The sequence below is a fragment of the Microcaecilia unicolor genome, chromosome 1, assembly GCF_901765095.1.
Source record: "Microcaecilia unicolor chromosome 1, aMicUni1.1, whole genome shotgun sequence".
Classification (NCBI taxonomy): Eukaryota; Metazoa; Chordata; class Amphibia; order Gymnophiona; family Siphonopidae; genus Microcaecilia; species Microcaecilia unicolor.
In genome coordinates this window covers 256,855,228-256,871,615 of record NC_044031.1, presented here as the reverse complement: position 1 = coordinate 256,871,615, position 16,388 = coordinate 256,855,228, and the positions used below count along the sequence as shown (strand labels likewise).

The window sequence follows — 16,388 nt, the reverse complement described above, 5'->3', positions numbered from 1 at the left end:
TGTGAGGAGATGTGCTGTGTGTGAATGAACGGGGGGAAGGAATCAGAACCACCAAGGGAAATGTACACAAAAGAACCAAGGCCAGGGCGCTAAAGGCGTTTGTCTCTTTTACATATCAAAGGAGCGGCCAGGTGCAGGTGCTGTCCGCTTTGTGCAAACACTTTTGGAAAACTCTTTGTACTGGAGTGAATAGGAGCGAAAAGTACTGGGCTAACGGGGTGCGAATGGTGAAGGAATTTCGATCCAGCTCCCCGACCAGGCCCTGAATTTTAAAATAATGATGAGACAACTAGCGCAGCAAAATAGCAAACAAGCTGGAGTGGAGCCCACCCAGGCCCTCACAATCTATTGGCTCCAAACAGACCCACCACTATAGTCGCTGTTGTAGTAGCTACTTGAGCACCCCCATCCTGACCTGCCTTTTTAGCCAGACCTGGTTTTGAACTTAGGTGCAAAACGTATGGGAGATGTAGTGCCTGATCCGGACAATTAAAAGTAGTGCTGTACGTCCCCTAAAGCAGCAGGATGGGGGTGGGCAGAAGTCCAGGATCGTCTCAAACTCTCCAATCTGGAACTCTGCCCCACCCATGAAGCAAACTCATTCCCTGGGTCCAAACTGGGTTAGCATACAACCCCACTCCTTTTCAACAGGTGGCTCCTATGCTTGCATAGAAAGAATCATATAATAGATGATACCCAAGGACTTCTATATTTATTTGGATAGTGCTCACACCTTTTCACTAGTAGCACAAGATGAGTTACATGCAGGTAAAATGGGTATTTCCCTGTCCCGGAGGGCTCACAATCTCACCTAAGACAATGGAGGGTTAAGTGACTTGCCCAAAGTCACAAGGAGCAGCAGTGGGATTTGAACCAGCCACCTGTTGCTGTAAAGACAAAGCATAAATCAAGATCAGGAATAAATATGTTCTTTCCTCTCAGGCAGACTGGATGGATCATATAGGTCTTTATCCACTCTGTTACTATAACACACACTTTAGAGTCTTTGCATGTGCTCATGTATAAAGTACCCAGTGGCAAGCTGGATGCTTTGGCACAGTCCTGATTTTGAAGTTACAGCCCAAAGCAGTGTGGGGTTTGCCATGCCTGATCCTGCCCATGTCCATTGAAAATCCCCAGCCTGGAACTGTCTCTTCACGTGTTAAGATGATCCACCAGCTTCAGACTCTAAGGAAGTGCTTCCCTAATTTTTATGTCAGTAAGGGCACATTTATTTATTTATTGTATTTGATATACCATCCATCTGAACACACCTACTAAAAGTTTACACTCTAAGGTTCAGAATAAAATTTAAAATTTTCCTAGAGGAAGGATTTTCAAGATTAAAAACAGAAAAGATTAGGCATCCAAAAAGTGTAGGAGTTCACTTAGAATAAATCAACATTATCAGCCTATTAATGAAAGAGGTCAATATAAAAGTATATATATATATATATATATATATATATATATATATATATATATATATTAATAAAAAATAAGTCAATTATCAGGTTTAGTTGGTCCTGACAAAACCATCACCTTCACTGCCCCCTTTCCCCATGGCCTCTAACAGGTAAGTGGTATTAGGCAGGCTTTCCCACCTACTGGTGCTACCTCTTCCTCTTCTGGCAGCCCTCTCAATATAGTACTATATTGGGCACCATAGTCAAGCGAGACACACAGACCCATATTATTATGGCCTTAAAGAGAAGCAGGTAGAGATCAGAAGATAAAAAGTCAGGTCCTGACAGGAATTTGTCCGAAACCTTTTTTTTTTTTTTTTTATATATAACACCCAGCTACATTAACTGCTTTTACCACTTGCTCTAGCAATGAGTATCAGAACATAACTATAGGAAAAAATATTTTTTCACTTATTTGTTTTAAATGTGCTACTATCCAACTTATTTTCAAAAGTGATGGGCTCCCATAATTCGACCCAAATCGGGAGATGGGCGCCCATCTCGCAAAGGCGCCCAAATTGGTATAATCGAAAGCCAATTTTGGGCGCCTTCACTGCACTCAGTCGCAGAAACAGCCAAAGTTGACGGGGCATGTCGAAGTCGTGGTGAAGGCAGGACTGGGGTGTGGTTATCGGCCAAGGAGAGAGGGGCGCCTTCAGCCGATAATCAAAAAAAATGAGCGTTTTTAGTGCGAATTTAGGTCACTTTTTTTTACCCTTTTTATTCACGAACAAGTCCCCAAAAAGTGCCCTAAATGACCAGATGACCACCAGAGGGAATCGGAGATGACCTCCCCTGACTCCCCTAGTGGTCACTAACCCACTCCCACCAAAAAAAAAAAAAAAAAAAAAAAAGACCTTTAAAAACTTTTTTTCCAGCCTGTATGCCAGCCTCAAATGTCATACCCAGCTCCATCACAACAGTATGTAGGTCCCTGGAGCAGTTGTTAGTGGGTGCAGTGGACTTCAGGCAGGTGGACCCAGGCCCATCCCCCCTACCTGTTACACTTGTGCTGGTAAATGGGAGCCCTCCAAACTGCCCCCAAAACCCACTGTACCCACATCTAAGTGCCCCCTTCAGCCATAAGTGCTATGGTAATGGTGTAGAGTTGTGGGCAGTAGTTTTTGGGGGGGATTTTGGGGGTTCAGCACACAAGGGATGGGAGCTATGGACTTGGGAGGTATTTTAATTTTTTTTTATTTGTTACAAGTGCCCCCTAGGGTGCCCGGTTGGTATCCTGGCATGTGAGGGGGACCAGTGCACTACGAATCCTGGCCCTTCCCATGACCAAATGCCTTGGATTTGGTCGTTTTTGAGCTGGGCACCTTCGGTTTCCATTATCGCTGAAAAACGATAGCGCCCAGCTCAAATCCGCACAAATCCGAAGCATTTGCCCGGCACAAACCGTATTATCCAAAACAAATATGGACGCCCATCTTTTTCAAAAATACGGTCTGTCCCGCCCCTTCACGTACCCGTTCTCGGAGATAGACGTCCACGGAGATGGGCGTTCGCGTTCGATTATGCCCCTCTATGTAATTTCATGGAGTGTCCTCTGTTCTTTGCACTTTTTGATAAACAATCCAGTTCCATTTCTAGATTGCTAGTCCCAGTACAGATCATTGTGGCACTTCACTATTCACCTTCCTCCATTGAGAAAAATGGCCATTTAACCCCAATCCACAACAGAACATTGTCTCCTATCCTATAGCTTTTTAATTTTCACAGGATTTTGTCAACAACTTTCTGAAGTACACACTAGAGAGACATTCACAGGAGCTCAAACATGACCAATTCTAGGATTACACTCAAAAAACTTAAGAGGCCAATGGAATTAAAAATACCACATAAGAAAAAAAAAAATCACAATCCACAGTTATTTATATCAGGAATGTATGGCTGAACTTGATGTGATATAGAATCACAGTGGACTGTTTGATTTTATTTTTCTTATGTGGCAATTCTAGGATTGCAAACAATTCCTGGGAGTGTCTTTAAACAAAATAACTTCTGGTATGCATATACAAACATTCAACATTAAATCAGAACTTTCTAAAAAAACTTTTTAAATAGTGAATGTGATGTGCTCAGAAACTTGTATGTGAAAAAAAAAACATTTCCAGTCACTAGTATCTATCACTGCACATTGGAACTTTGACCAGAGGCAAGTCCAATGTCCAAAAAGCATTCACTGCAAAATATTCTTAAATAACTTGTCTGTATGAGTTGTTCATAGATGACGAATAACTTCTTATTGCAACAATACTCAAAAGTCCCAAAGGCTTCTCCATTGATAGATACTGGCTGTATGATCAATGTCCAATCCAACATAAATAAATTTCCAGCAAAGCAAGCACTTCAGCTGTTCAAGATGGTGCCCAGTTTTTAAAAAAGTTCCGATTTAAAATTCTAGGACTGGCTATAATGTAATGTAGCACAACTACAATCAGGTCATGAGTACTTCTTTGATACACCCCTACCCAGTGGCATGTTTAAGACAGGTGTGCGTGACATATGTAACCCCTCCCATGTCAGATCCATCCCCCCTTAAAATCCTCTCGGCGTCTTCAGCCAGCAGCAGCACTCATAACCTGCCTGTGCCCTGCTCCAGGACTTCCTCCCTGAACCGGCGGGACAGTTCAGGGAGGAAATCCTGGAGCAGGCCGCAGGCAGCCTATGAGTGCCACCACTGGGTGAAGACACCAAGAGGATTTTGGGGTGGGGGTGGCAGCGAAAGGGGGGGAGCAGCAGTAGCACAGGTAGACACACCACCTGTAAAACGTTCCTGGCTATGCTACTGCTCCTGCCCCACAACCTCTCATACTCGAACTGCAGAAACGCAATATCTGCACAAGCAGCCCCAGTGGTACAAGAGCCAAGAAAGAAGGAGGGCACTGGTTCTTGATCTTCTGAAGTGAACCATCTCTTGCCATTCCCTCCACTACAGGCCTTTTCTGAAACTGCTGCTTGTGAGCACTTGATTTCAACTTGTCCTGCTGTCCAGTTTATCCAGCCCTTATTCTGCATTTTTTTTTTCAATCCACCTCAATCGTTTACTGTTACTGAGCTTGTATCTCACCATGATGGCAGGAGCTGCAATTAATTGACATCAAGACTTCCAGGCAAAACAGTTGCCATTTTGATCGCCAGTGCTTACCCATTGCATCATTGGTGGTGACATGTCAATATCAGGCCTGAATACAAAAAAAAAAAAAAAAAACCCACCAGAAATGTGGTATGCATCATCCACTGGAAAACAATGTAGAGATTATAACATTGCAGAAAAATATTGGAATCACACTTCCAACAGAATTGTAGATGAAGAAGTTGTGAGCACTTGGTATATTCCCATTCCAACAGATAACAGTTTGGAAGTAGTTTACACATGTTCTAAAGCAGGGTGGGCAACCTCTGTCTTTGAGATCCACAACCCAGTCGTGTTTTCAGGATTTCCCCAATGAATATGCCTGAGATCTATTTGCATACAATGGAGGCAGTGCATGGAAATAGATCTCATGCATATTCATTGAGAAAATCCTGAAAATGTGACTGGGTTGCGGCCCTCAAGGCCTGATGTTACCCACCCCTGTTCTAAGATAACTGAGACACTATGGTAGGCTATAATTTGCAATGACATCATGTGTCATTTCATGTCATTACCAAATGGAAATGAGCAGAAACAAAAACACATTGCCATTTGGTATTTTGTCGTTCACTGAAAATAGTGCATACTCTTTCCCAATTGTAGAACCTCCACACATGTGCAAACCATTGTGCATGTATACAAATTTGGGAAAAGAGTGTACCCTCTTTCTGAAATAGTGTTTTGGTTTGTAGTTCCTTGAAGGTTGAGGTCAATCCTTACTCCCCCCCCCCCCCCCCCCGCTTGATGTACGTCGGCCGATCACTCAGTTTACTGGTGTGCCTTTTACATGCTGCCCATGTGTGACCTATTCAGAATATGAGATGAGCCTTTTCAGGGTTGCATTTGCTCCAGCATTTTATGGGGCTTTTTGCGTGGGAAAGCTTGTGGGCAGTGCTAGGTTGGTTGCTGTTCCGGGTGGACTGTTGATACAGAATGTGAACATTCAGAGTTATGAGTTGTGCATTAGATTGTTGCACTCTAAGACTGATCAAAGGGGGTGAGGGGTACAACATTGTGTGAAAGCGAATACCTAGTATCTCCTGTCCTGTATTTATTTATTGCATTTGTACCCCACATTATCCCACCTTTTGTATCCTTGCTGGGTGAGTTTCTGGTGGTGTGCCCCCTTGCAGAGCTACGGGTCGTCCCAGAGGAAGTCACCCAAGTCTGATATGGAGCAGGATTCGCATCTTACAGTTTGGGGAGTTTGGGATATTGTTACCTTTTGACACCTGTAGCTCGGGGTGTATGTTATTTTCTAATGTGCAATGTTTGAAAATGGTTACTAAATTAAACTGCGGCCTATTGTTATCCCAAATTGATTTATAAGTGAGTTTTATTGAGTTATGAGGCTGGTATTAAAGGGGAATGTGACGGGGGATGGAGGTTGTACGTGCCCCGATATACAAGTCCCACATCAGAGATTTAAGCCACCCTTTTAAACTAGGTAGCATGAACTGTATAATAAAACAGACATAACATCGGAGTGCGATATGTCTGTATTCATGTGTGGTTTAAATATATGGCGGGGGTCAGCATTAAGATTATGTCCAAGAGGTGATCAGGGAAGTTACTGTCCTAATTTGAAGATGTTTTGGTTGAATAGTGCTACTATGCATATGTTCTGCTTTAGAGAAACACAGTAAAAGACAATCTGTAGAAACAGAGGGGAACCCCAAGTATTATAAACGTGTGGTAACTTAATTCCATGTTACTTTATGAGTGTTTAGAAGAATGAACATATTTTGTTCTAAGATGTTGCAAGCCGCTATCCAATATAGTAAGTTAAGTTTTCAACTTATAGGTAATATAGTCTGATCACAAACCTTTACCACCCCGCTTACTAATTACGATTGAGAAAGATTAACAATAAAACAAATAGAAAAGCAGATATGTAATGCATGAATGTCCTATGGCCGTGATAGGACTAGAATATTTCCAGGAGCCCAGCCCGTGATGGAGCACATATACAGTCCTGAATGAACAAGGTAGTTGGTGCAAACAAGTAAGCTGCTAGGCACAGTGTTTGATTTACACCACATTGCCCTGCAGTGGTGGAAGGAAGAATAGTTCCTTATTTCCCCATCAGAAATGTCATCACCGCTTAGAAATCCCTCCCGCTTCTCCCGTGCTGCTAGTTCTGAAAACCAGGCAAACTCCGACTTAGAACTGAGTCGGACCCACGTGAGCAGCTATGTGGCTAAGTCACGCGGGGGAGAGGAGGATGTTGTCAACATGGCTACCAAAATGAAAATGAGACACCTAGCTCCAAGTCTCACGTCCCACCTGAAATAGAAGACACCCCCCCCCCCCGTACAAAATAAGTTACCCATCTAGATAATTTATTGTCCCCCTCAATGTAAAAGCAAACTCAAAGTTAAAAAAAAAAATAGATTGCTTTCCGCTAGTCATGTTTGAAAATTTAAACTTCAGAAAATGTAGCCTGGGTGAATATGGAAACTTCAACGCTGTTGTTTTTTTTTTAACAACTTAAAAGAAACAAACACAGTAGAACCTAGGATAAGGTTAAACCGATATATTTACGCTGGCATTTTTTTTCTGGCTAAAACTGCCAAATCCTAACAGGATAGATTCTGGTTGATGGGATGAACTAAAGACACTAACTTCAGTGTTGAAGTTATTAGAGATCGTAAGTACCACTGGAAAAAAAAAACCCCGAAATATTTCTCGCTCTATTTACTGCCTGTTCGAGCCGAGTCTAGCTGCGTTTTAACAAAGCTTTGTCTCCTCCATGCTCCCGTTTCGTTTTGGTTTTCCGTTTTTGTTCTTGTCAATTACGTTTTGAAAAACTTCGGAAGAAGAAGGGGTAGGATGATTAGCTATTCAAGAAACATCTGCAACTGAAACACCTGGAAGCGATTCTCCTTTAAAATAATTCTCTTTCTGAAAACTGGAGTACCTACTAGAATATGTTTGCGTTCCAAATGGAATCTTTTTACAGATTTATAGTGGAGTCATTGCTGCCGAACTTTCAAAGAGTGAAAGTTAAATGACCCCCCTTCCCCCAACATGCACAAACGCTGTTTCTGTACTCATCTGGCTTTGAACAGAGGTTTTGAAGTGCCTGGACAAATCCAAATACTCAACTCTCCTTTCTCCTTTGTATTTTGTGTTCTTTTAGATAAGCTGATAGCATTGCCTTATAAATACTTCTTATTCTGAAGCCTGCTCTCCCCCTCTCCTGCTGTTATTCTATGGAAAGGATAAGACGCCCAATGCTAGGCCTTTATTGTATACATTCAACACATTTAATTCCTTATTAATTTTGTACATGTACCCCTTCCCTTACCTGACCCTATTTTTTATTGACTTGTAAGCCATATTGAGCCTGCTTGTGTGTGGGGAAAATGTGGGATACAAATGCTGCAAATAAATAAAAGCCAATTTCCATGGCATAGTAGCCAACAACACACAGGCCTGCTAATGGTCTGATTTATCGTCCCAACCCAGCCAAGAAACAGTGGTACATAACAGAAATGAAAGGGAACCCAAACACAGTTTTTCGACCGGTAATGAAACCTAGAGAAAGTAGGGTTTAGTACTTGTATTTAATTGTGCAGTTCACATGCATAAGCTACAGAAAACACCCCTCCCCCCCCCATCGTGCACAGACAACCTGCAGTCGTGCTTTAAGCAAAAACCATTTATGATTCTTGATAAGGAGTCCCCCACGTGAACAAAGTCCAAACACACAAAGCATCTTTCATCAGACAACAACAACAACAAGCAAAAAAACATTCCTGTTTGTATTGAGATGTAGACTACTCCACTCTGCCACCGTCTATTTAGACATAAATTAAACCTAACCATGTTAGACATTTGACTCCTTGTTAACGGACGAAGCTTCAGGAGTGTGTACTTAGGCAAATACAGACCCTAACCCTCCCCCTCTCCCCCACCCGAGACGAATCACAAGGAAAACAAAACTCAACAGTATTGGCCTGTACGTGAAATACAGAGTAAAGCTGAGCCTAACAATAAAAGTAATCATACAAAATATTTCCCCTAGACAAAACCAGAAAGCAAATACTTGCTTGTCTAGAACGTTTGAATTCTAGTTTGTTAACCAGTCTCTGCATCGTAAGAGTCTCAGGTGACTCAGGTTCCAATTAGTAGTTGTCTAATTAAATTAGTGCCGCTTAAATCAGCCAATGGGGCGCAGAGGGTTGGGAGGGGTTTTGGTATCTTTGTCTGTCTTGTCACCATAGACTTGTGTAGCCCCTCCCCTGGACCCATTAGCTTCTCCGGAGGTGTGAAAAAGGCGACCACATATAAGTTTGCTGAAGCAAAGAACTCGGGATACATTTTTATTTTATTTATTTTTTTCCGAAGCTACTAGGCAGTGGATGAGTCCGGGACTTTACAAGTTTTCTAGGTGTTACATAGTAAGAAGTATGTGACTTTGAGGTTTGATCAGGATGACCTTATTTCAGTATCAGAAGCATTCTTTATTTTGATGGCTGACTTTTATTTTTTCCCTCACGGGGTCTTCTTTTTTTTTTTTCCGCGCAAGTTAACTTAAGATGCAATTATCCTCGCTGGTAACTGGGGGTGCCAGGCTTCTGAATCAAGTAACTTTTTGTTTCTTTTGTCTTCAGTGATTTTTTTTTCTTTGTTTTTGGTTCTTTTTCTTGGAGAATGCAGTTAGGCGAGCAGATTCTTGCAGGCTCAGCTGCCCCCAGCTTGCCTCATACCTTTTACCCGCTGCCGGTGCCCATCGAGAGCAGCGGTCACCACCTCGGGAGCAACAGTGGACCGGGCGGCCACCAGCAGCAACGCTTAGACTTCGGAGCAGGAATCTCGGATAAGGGACAACAGCACAAGAAGTACCGGGGTCTCCTGAGTCAGGACAACAGCAGCACCGCGGAGAGCAGTGGTTGTGGCCCCCTGGCCACCTCGACTATGCTGAGCGAGCCCGAGGGGAGTGAGCCCTTCTCCGCCGGATCCAAGCCTCTGACCGAGGGTAATAGTGGCGGGGGACGCAAGGGCTCCCCCCAGGGGGCGGACGAGGAACTGGGCTCGGCGGTGGCCTCGCGTTATACCCTGGAGAACTTGGCAGCGCCCGAGCGCTATTATTTGGGGGCAGCGCCCGCGCCCTCCCCGCAGCAGCAGAGCACAGGGGTGGCTGCTACTGCTGCCGTGGCCTCGGATCTAGGTGCTGCCGGCCCCTGCTCACTTTTCCCCTATCCGCCGGGACCCCAGCACCCTGGGGGTGCCGGGAGCTCTGGGGGCTACAGTGGGGGTGGTGGGGCGCGCTACTCCTATGGGGCCATGCTGCCCCCAACTGGCTTCTCCCCAGCTCTCTGTCCCGGACGGCCGCAGTTCGCCAGTGGCTACCATCAGTACGGGGCGACGCAGGGGCCCGGGGGCGGTGGTGGAGGCCCCGGACCAGGCAGTGCTCTCTACAACCCTTACCCCGGGGTCGGGGCGGGGGGCTCGGCTGCAGGGCTGCGGGCTCAAGTATTCCTCTGCAACCGGCCGCTCTGGCTCAAGTTCCACCGACACCAGACCGAGATGATTATAACCAAGCAGGGCAGGTGAGTCCGGGGGCTATTAGCACACTCCAGTGCCTGTATATATTTTTTTAATTCATGTTTTAAAGTAGTCTGTTTCTTGTGGTATAGGGAAATGCATGTCAGATTTGAATGCTGTTCAAAAAGTTGTGATTATTTCACCTTTTTAAAGCAGGGCTTAATGTGGCTATGCCAGTTTACTGCTTCAAATTGGTGCTAGAAAAATACGTAAAGTTTAAGCCTTTGTAAGGGAGGAGAGAGAGGTTTTCAAATATATGCTGCTTTGGTGAGTTTTTTTTACTAGCTCTGATTTTTTTGTTTGTTTTTAGTCTAATTATAATGCTTCCTTTTAACTGCATCGTGTTAAAACAAGGGTAGTAGATTTCTATCTTCCTATGTATTGGTTGTGAGTAAGAAACATTAAAATGGAGTGTTTAGGCTATAACTTAAGTACACCAAATTTTTATGCAACTAAGCAAAAGGTGGTTTTTTTTCTCTCTAACTTCTGTGTTTTACAAATGTTTATAGAACTGTAGACATTCCTTTGTTGTTCTTGCAGAAAAAAATGCATAGTCTTGCCGTGCTCTGTTCTAATTTCTTTGCTACCACACCTTTGCTACAAATAAAAACCCTAAAAACGATCAAAGGAGAGCAGTGCAATACTGGAGTTCTGTTTAAACAGGACACGTCTAATCTTGCTTCTGTTCAAAATAGGCACTTTTCTTTCATAGGTGGCCTAAGCATTTTCTCACTGTATATTAAAATGCACATGAACCTAGGCAGCTCTGTTCTCCGAGAAGTTTCCTTTTAAATTGTGGCCATTTATTAGGATAACTTGTGTAGTTAGACTAATAGTGTAAATGCAAATAAATTCCGTATACCTTTGCCCAAGTACATAGAGACCGCCATATCTGATTGCTCCTCTGAATATCTTTAGCTTTCTGTGGAAATTTCCCTTCCAAAACTACGAAGCACTACTGGCTTGGTTAATTTTATTAGGGAACGTCAGTGGGTCAGGTAAATGTGCAAACTTAAAAAATGAGTGAACGAGGTATTAGACTACACCTTGACAAACGCTTCTAAGAAAAGAGAGAGAATGTAAGACTTAAGATACTGCATTATTTACATGGCGCTGGTAGAGATTCTAGCTTGGCTGCCCAGTTTACTGAAACAGTTTTCCATATTCTTTGTAGACGGATGTTTCCCTTCCTTAGTTTCAATATCACGGGCTTGAATCCCACGGGCCACTACAATGTGTTCGTTGAAGTTGTGCTAGCTGATCCAAACCACTGGCGCTTCCAGGGAGGGAAATGGGTGACTTGCGGCAAAGCGGATAATAACATGCAAGGTAAGGACCCCCTTGGCTATGAGAGGACCTAGAGCAATTCACCCGTTACGTTTTTTCGTTCAGTTTGGCCTTTTTATGGAGGTTAATTTTGGTATCGGACAAAAAAAATGTATTTTAATACCGTTTTAATTTTGTCCAAAACGTAAAACTTTCAGAAAACCGATTAACGAGAGTCTGAAACGTGTGAAATGGAACGGTCTGTATATAGAAAACTAAAATGTTGCAAATGCTTTTTCAACCATTTGCAAACGCTGTCGTACAGGAAGTGACTGAATAAGTATTTATCTAGCACGGTTTAATGGATTGGGGACTGGGCGTCAGATCACCCAGCTTAAACTTAGCTAAAATGAGAATTTTTTTTTTTTTTTTTGCATTTTAAACAGCCATTTCAACGTAACTTTAGTTAGAACCTAATTATACCAGTGATCCTCGGCATTGATCTGGGGTGAGCTCCTGTCGTTTGAAGCACAGAAAGAAAATATGACTCGGGCGACACCGACCTGAGGTGCTGGAAGGAAGCTGACGATGTTTACCGTTATTTGTCTTACAGGCAATAAAGTGTACGTCCACCCAGAGTCGCCCAATACCGGCGCACATTGGATGAGGCAGGAGATCTCATTTGGGAAGTTGAAACTGACCAATAACAAAGGAGCCAATAATAACACGCAGGTAATGAAATCTGAACACCATGGACAGCGCCCTGTGCAGCCAAAGCACTTGGGAAGATTTTTGGAGTTAGCCGGATCTATAGCGCAACCCCTGCCAGTGTAATGCTGTTAATTATTAACAAACGTGCTTCAACTTGAGGGAGGGTTGCTGGACCCAAGTGACCGGTTGCACTATCAAAATCGTTCAAGATGTACAGTAATTTAGGCGTGCAGTTTTCAGCCAGAACTGTTAGGCTTAATTTTCTAACAGTCCAGCCAGGGCGATTCCCACTAAAGACTTTTTATTTTATTAATTTTTTTAAGATGATAGTGCTTCAGTCATTACATAAGTACCAACCGCGGCTACACCTGGTGGAAGTGAGCGAAGATGGAGTAGAAGACCTGAATGACTCGTCTAAAACTCAAACTTTTACCTTCCCGGAAACGCAATTCATAGCTGTGACCGCATACCAAAACACTGATGTAAGTGCACCTACTTTTGCATCTGCTGTCTTCAGCTGTCTCATATCTCCACCTAATGTTCCTTTTGTTTGATTTCCTTAGATCACGCAACTGAAGATTGACCACAATCCTTTTGCAAAAGGATTCAGAGACAACTACGATTCGTAAGTAGCGTTTTAAATTTAAACCTGGCTTTAATGTCTGTAAAAATTAACACTAAATTGGCGACTGCAGTCAATTGGTCCCAGTGCATTAGTTGAGCGCCCCCCCCCCCCCCCCCCCTGGATGCTGTACTTTTTATTTAAGTAATTGGATCTAGCTTGCCAGGATGCAAAGTCAATCTTTGAACTTGCTTTGTACACAGGTTCTGCAGTATTAGAATTTAAGACCCCTTCACCCCATGCTCTCTAATAGAAATACCTGGAATTTCAGTCCCGAATCATGCTAGCTTTCTTTCTCTTTGTATTGTAGCATGTACACAGCTTCAGAGAGTGACAGATTAACGCCATCTCCCACGGATTCTCCTAGATCGCATCAGATTGTCCCTGGAGCTCGATACAGTGTCCAGCCCTTCTTCCAGGAACAATTCGTCAATAATCTGCCTCCTGCCCGGTTTTACAATGGCGAAAGAACTGTCCCTCAGACCAATGGCCTCCTTTCACCGCAGCAGAATGAAGAAATGGTTAATCCTCCCCAGAGATGGTTTGTGACTCCCGTGCAACAGGCCAGTGCCAACAAATTGGACCTAGGTTCTTATGAAACAGAGTACGCCTCTGGTCCCTTGCTGACTTATGGCATTAAATCCTTACCGCTTCAAACATCTCATGCACTGGGCTACTATCCGGATGCAACCTTCGCATCCATGGCTGGCTGGGGAGGCAGCAGAGCGTCCCCCTACCAGAGGAAAATGGGCACAGCATTGGCTTGGACTTCAAGAACAAGCCCTCCCGGTTTTTCAGATCCGCTGGCCAAGGACAAAGTCAAGGATGAAGGTAATTCCCCCTGGACTGAGACCCCGCCCTCAATCAAGTCTCTGGACTCCAACGATTCTGGGGTGTATACCGGAGCCTGTAAGAGGAGGCGGCTGTCCCCCAGCACCTCCAGCAACGAGAATTCCCCACCCATCAAATGTGAGGATATTGCTTCAGAAGAGTTTAATAAAGATGCTTCCAAAGCGATGGGGTACTATGCCTTTTACACAGGCTCCTAAAAAAAAAAAACCAAACTGCTTGTTGGGTAGTTTTCGGAGATGGCCTGGGGCATTTTGAATTAGTTGCCAAAAAGACTACGTTGCCTTCCCCATTAAGAAAAATATTTTGTGCAATTCTCAAATTTTCGAAGGTGCCAAAGTTGTTTTTTTTTTTTTTTTTTTAAATTGCTGCAATTAACTGAAATTGTAGTTCCAGGAGTTGGATCAGCAGTGAACTGATCCTGACTTTACAGTGCGGTTTATTTATTGAAGACACGTGTACAGTGTTATAGGGACTGTAGAATACCGTGGAGCATATTGTACAAATAGCTGTGTGGACTGTCCGTGAAACTTAATTTATAGTAAACTGCGAAAACTAATTAAATGCAACTTGTATTAAATACACAGTGAATGTTTTTAACCATCCGCTACTATTAGATATCTATAAACTAGGTGGAGGCTTAAGTACATGGTATCTGAAACTTAAACCATCTTTTTAAAGTTGTCCCATTTTTTTTCATTGTTATAAACATGTTGAGCCAGAGAATTACACTATTTTCAGTTGTGATGTATATATAAATTGCCGATTTTAATAAACGTAGGTGCTTTGTGGAGGGATAAAGTGCGGTAATTTGGTATTGAATGGATGTTTACTTAACTACCAGGTATTTGATAAAGCGTGTTCAATGACATGCTGTACAAGTATTTCCTAACCATAGGTACCAGTATGGAAGGCTTCCAAAGTCTTCCCCGTACCAACCCTGTTAAAAATAACTCGAGTCCAGAAACAGGCTTTCTGCAAATTATTCTAGTAACTGGCTCCTGGAGGATGGAAAGCATTTAATAGTGTGTAGATGAAATGTCCTACATCTGGATTGAAAAGCAGCCTTGCAGTAAGAAATTCAGCTGCTTAGACATTTCTTTTTAAGCCTGGTGGCGTATAGAGGCATTGCTTTGGAAAATAGAGCAGCCCAGACTAGGGAGACTGCTAAGTGAAATATTTAAGGATGGATAGTGTTTCTAAAGTCAGATGGTTATCAATAGAAATGGTTATCAATAGAAATCAAACAAAATAAAACATGAAAAAGAAAATAAGATACCTTTTTTATTGGACATAACTTAATACATTTCTTGATTAGCTTTCGATGATAAGCCCATATTAGTCTGGAGTATCAGAGAGTCTTGGGACATCTTGTACACTAACCCAGTTTACCAAACAGATCTAGGGTAAACCCCAGCCACTCTGGTTTTCTGGATCTTCACAATCATTTCACCATGACTGATTTGCATACGTGAGATGCAGAGTAGGTGTAAATGTCTCGTGCATATTCATTGTGGTTATCCTGAAAGCCAGACTGGCAAGGAAGCACATCAGGATGAGCTTGAAAAACATATCCTCTCTAGGACAAGTGCACTTTGGTTTTTCCCTTTTATAAATTATCTCCTGTAACTTTGTAATGATTCTGTAAATCTTAGCTGTTTCGACCAACCCCTCCCTCCTTCACTTTTAACTTTGCTCTTAACTCAATTCCCCCCTCCCCCCCCCTAACGGGTTCACAACTATTTTACCAAAAATTGTTCTGCTGCTCCACATCCGCAGCTTCAAGTTTCTCTTTTCAGCCCTGGTGTGGTTACTTTACCCAGCTCCTACCCTAAAGCTTCAGGTCGTGGTTACTTAGCTTCGAACTGTACTTGCAGTTGATTGGCTCAGTCTATTTCTGTAACTTTTTTTTCACTGTGGGAGTGAGAAGATCTGCACATGGTGACCGCAGAGCTCTTGTCCGGCTAATTGTTTGTTTGTTTGTTTGAAACAAAACTTGCAGCTCTAGTTTATAAAGGTACTAAATATATTCAGTGTTACACGGATCTAGTAGGTACTGGCCCTGCTCCATAAATCTTACAATCTAATCAAGACAAGAATGTTAGAGAAGCAGGTCGTAAAACTTCGAGGTAGTCTCCAGACCCAGATTAGAATGAGGGAGGAAGGAAGGACTTGGACTTCTTTTGTTCAAAGAAGTTATTTTGATTGGGCCTTGATGTGAAACTTTGGCGGTGTGTTTATCCAGCAGTCTCTCTTCAGAGCAAGCAGTGGGCAGAGATGCTAAGTTATCTAGTTCCAGGATGGAGATTTTGGGACAGTCCTGGACTTCTGACCACCCAGTCTTTGCAATACTGATTTTCAATGGGCAGGTTTAGGCACTACAGATCTCCCAGGACTGGCAAAAAATCTCCAGCTTCCACCCTGGTAACTTGGCATCTTTGGCAGTGGGGTGGCAGAGGCTACTGGATTGAAAGAACATGAGCTCAAACCCTGGAATGACTGCTACCGAGTAGATGTCCTTTAGCTTAGATCAATGGTCCATAAACCTGGACCTGGAAGCACCAGTCAGTCTGGTTTCCATGAAATACACAATGAATATTCATGAGCGAAATGTGCATGCACTGCCTCCTTGGTATGCAAATCTCTCTCATGAATATTCATTGTGGATATTCTGAAAAGCTGACTGGCTGGGGTGCCTCCAGGATCAGGTTTGGGAATTACTGGCTTACTTCATTTGTATTTACTTTTTAAAATGTCTTAACCTTCCGGCTTGTGC

General features: G+C 43.1%; 1 protein-coding gene across 2 annotated transcripts; it reads left to right on the top strand.

Annotated features, from left to right (window-relative positions):
• The first annotated feature begins 8,864 nt into the window (after positions 1 to 8,864).
• On the top strand, positions 8,865 to 14,405 carry EOMES (eomesodermin). Of its 2 annotated transcripts, none has more exons than XM_030205820.1 (6): positions 8,865 to 10,169; positions 11,339 to 11,493; positions 12,044 to 12,162; positions 12,465 to 12,623; positions 12,705 to 12,766; positions 13,131 to 14,405. In XM_030205820.1, the coding sequence occupies exons 1-6, from the start codon at positions 9,271 to 9,273 to the stop codon at positions 13,810 to 13,812; spliced, it is 2,076 nt and encodes a 691-aa protein (XP_030061680.1). In that variant the 5' UTR covers positions 8,865 to 9,270; the 3' UTR covers positions 13,813 to 14,405. The 2 variants fall into 2 exon arrangements, with proteins under 2 accessions (XP_030061680.1, XP_030061670.1); XM_030205810.1 differs by having other exon boundaries at positions 13,074 to 14,405.
• The last annotated feature ends 1,983 nt before the right edge of the window (positions 14,406 to 16,388 follow it).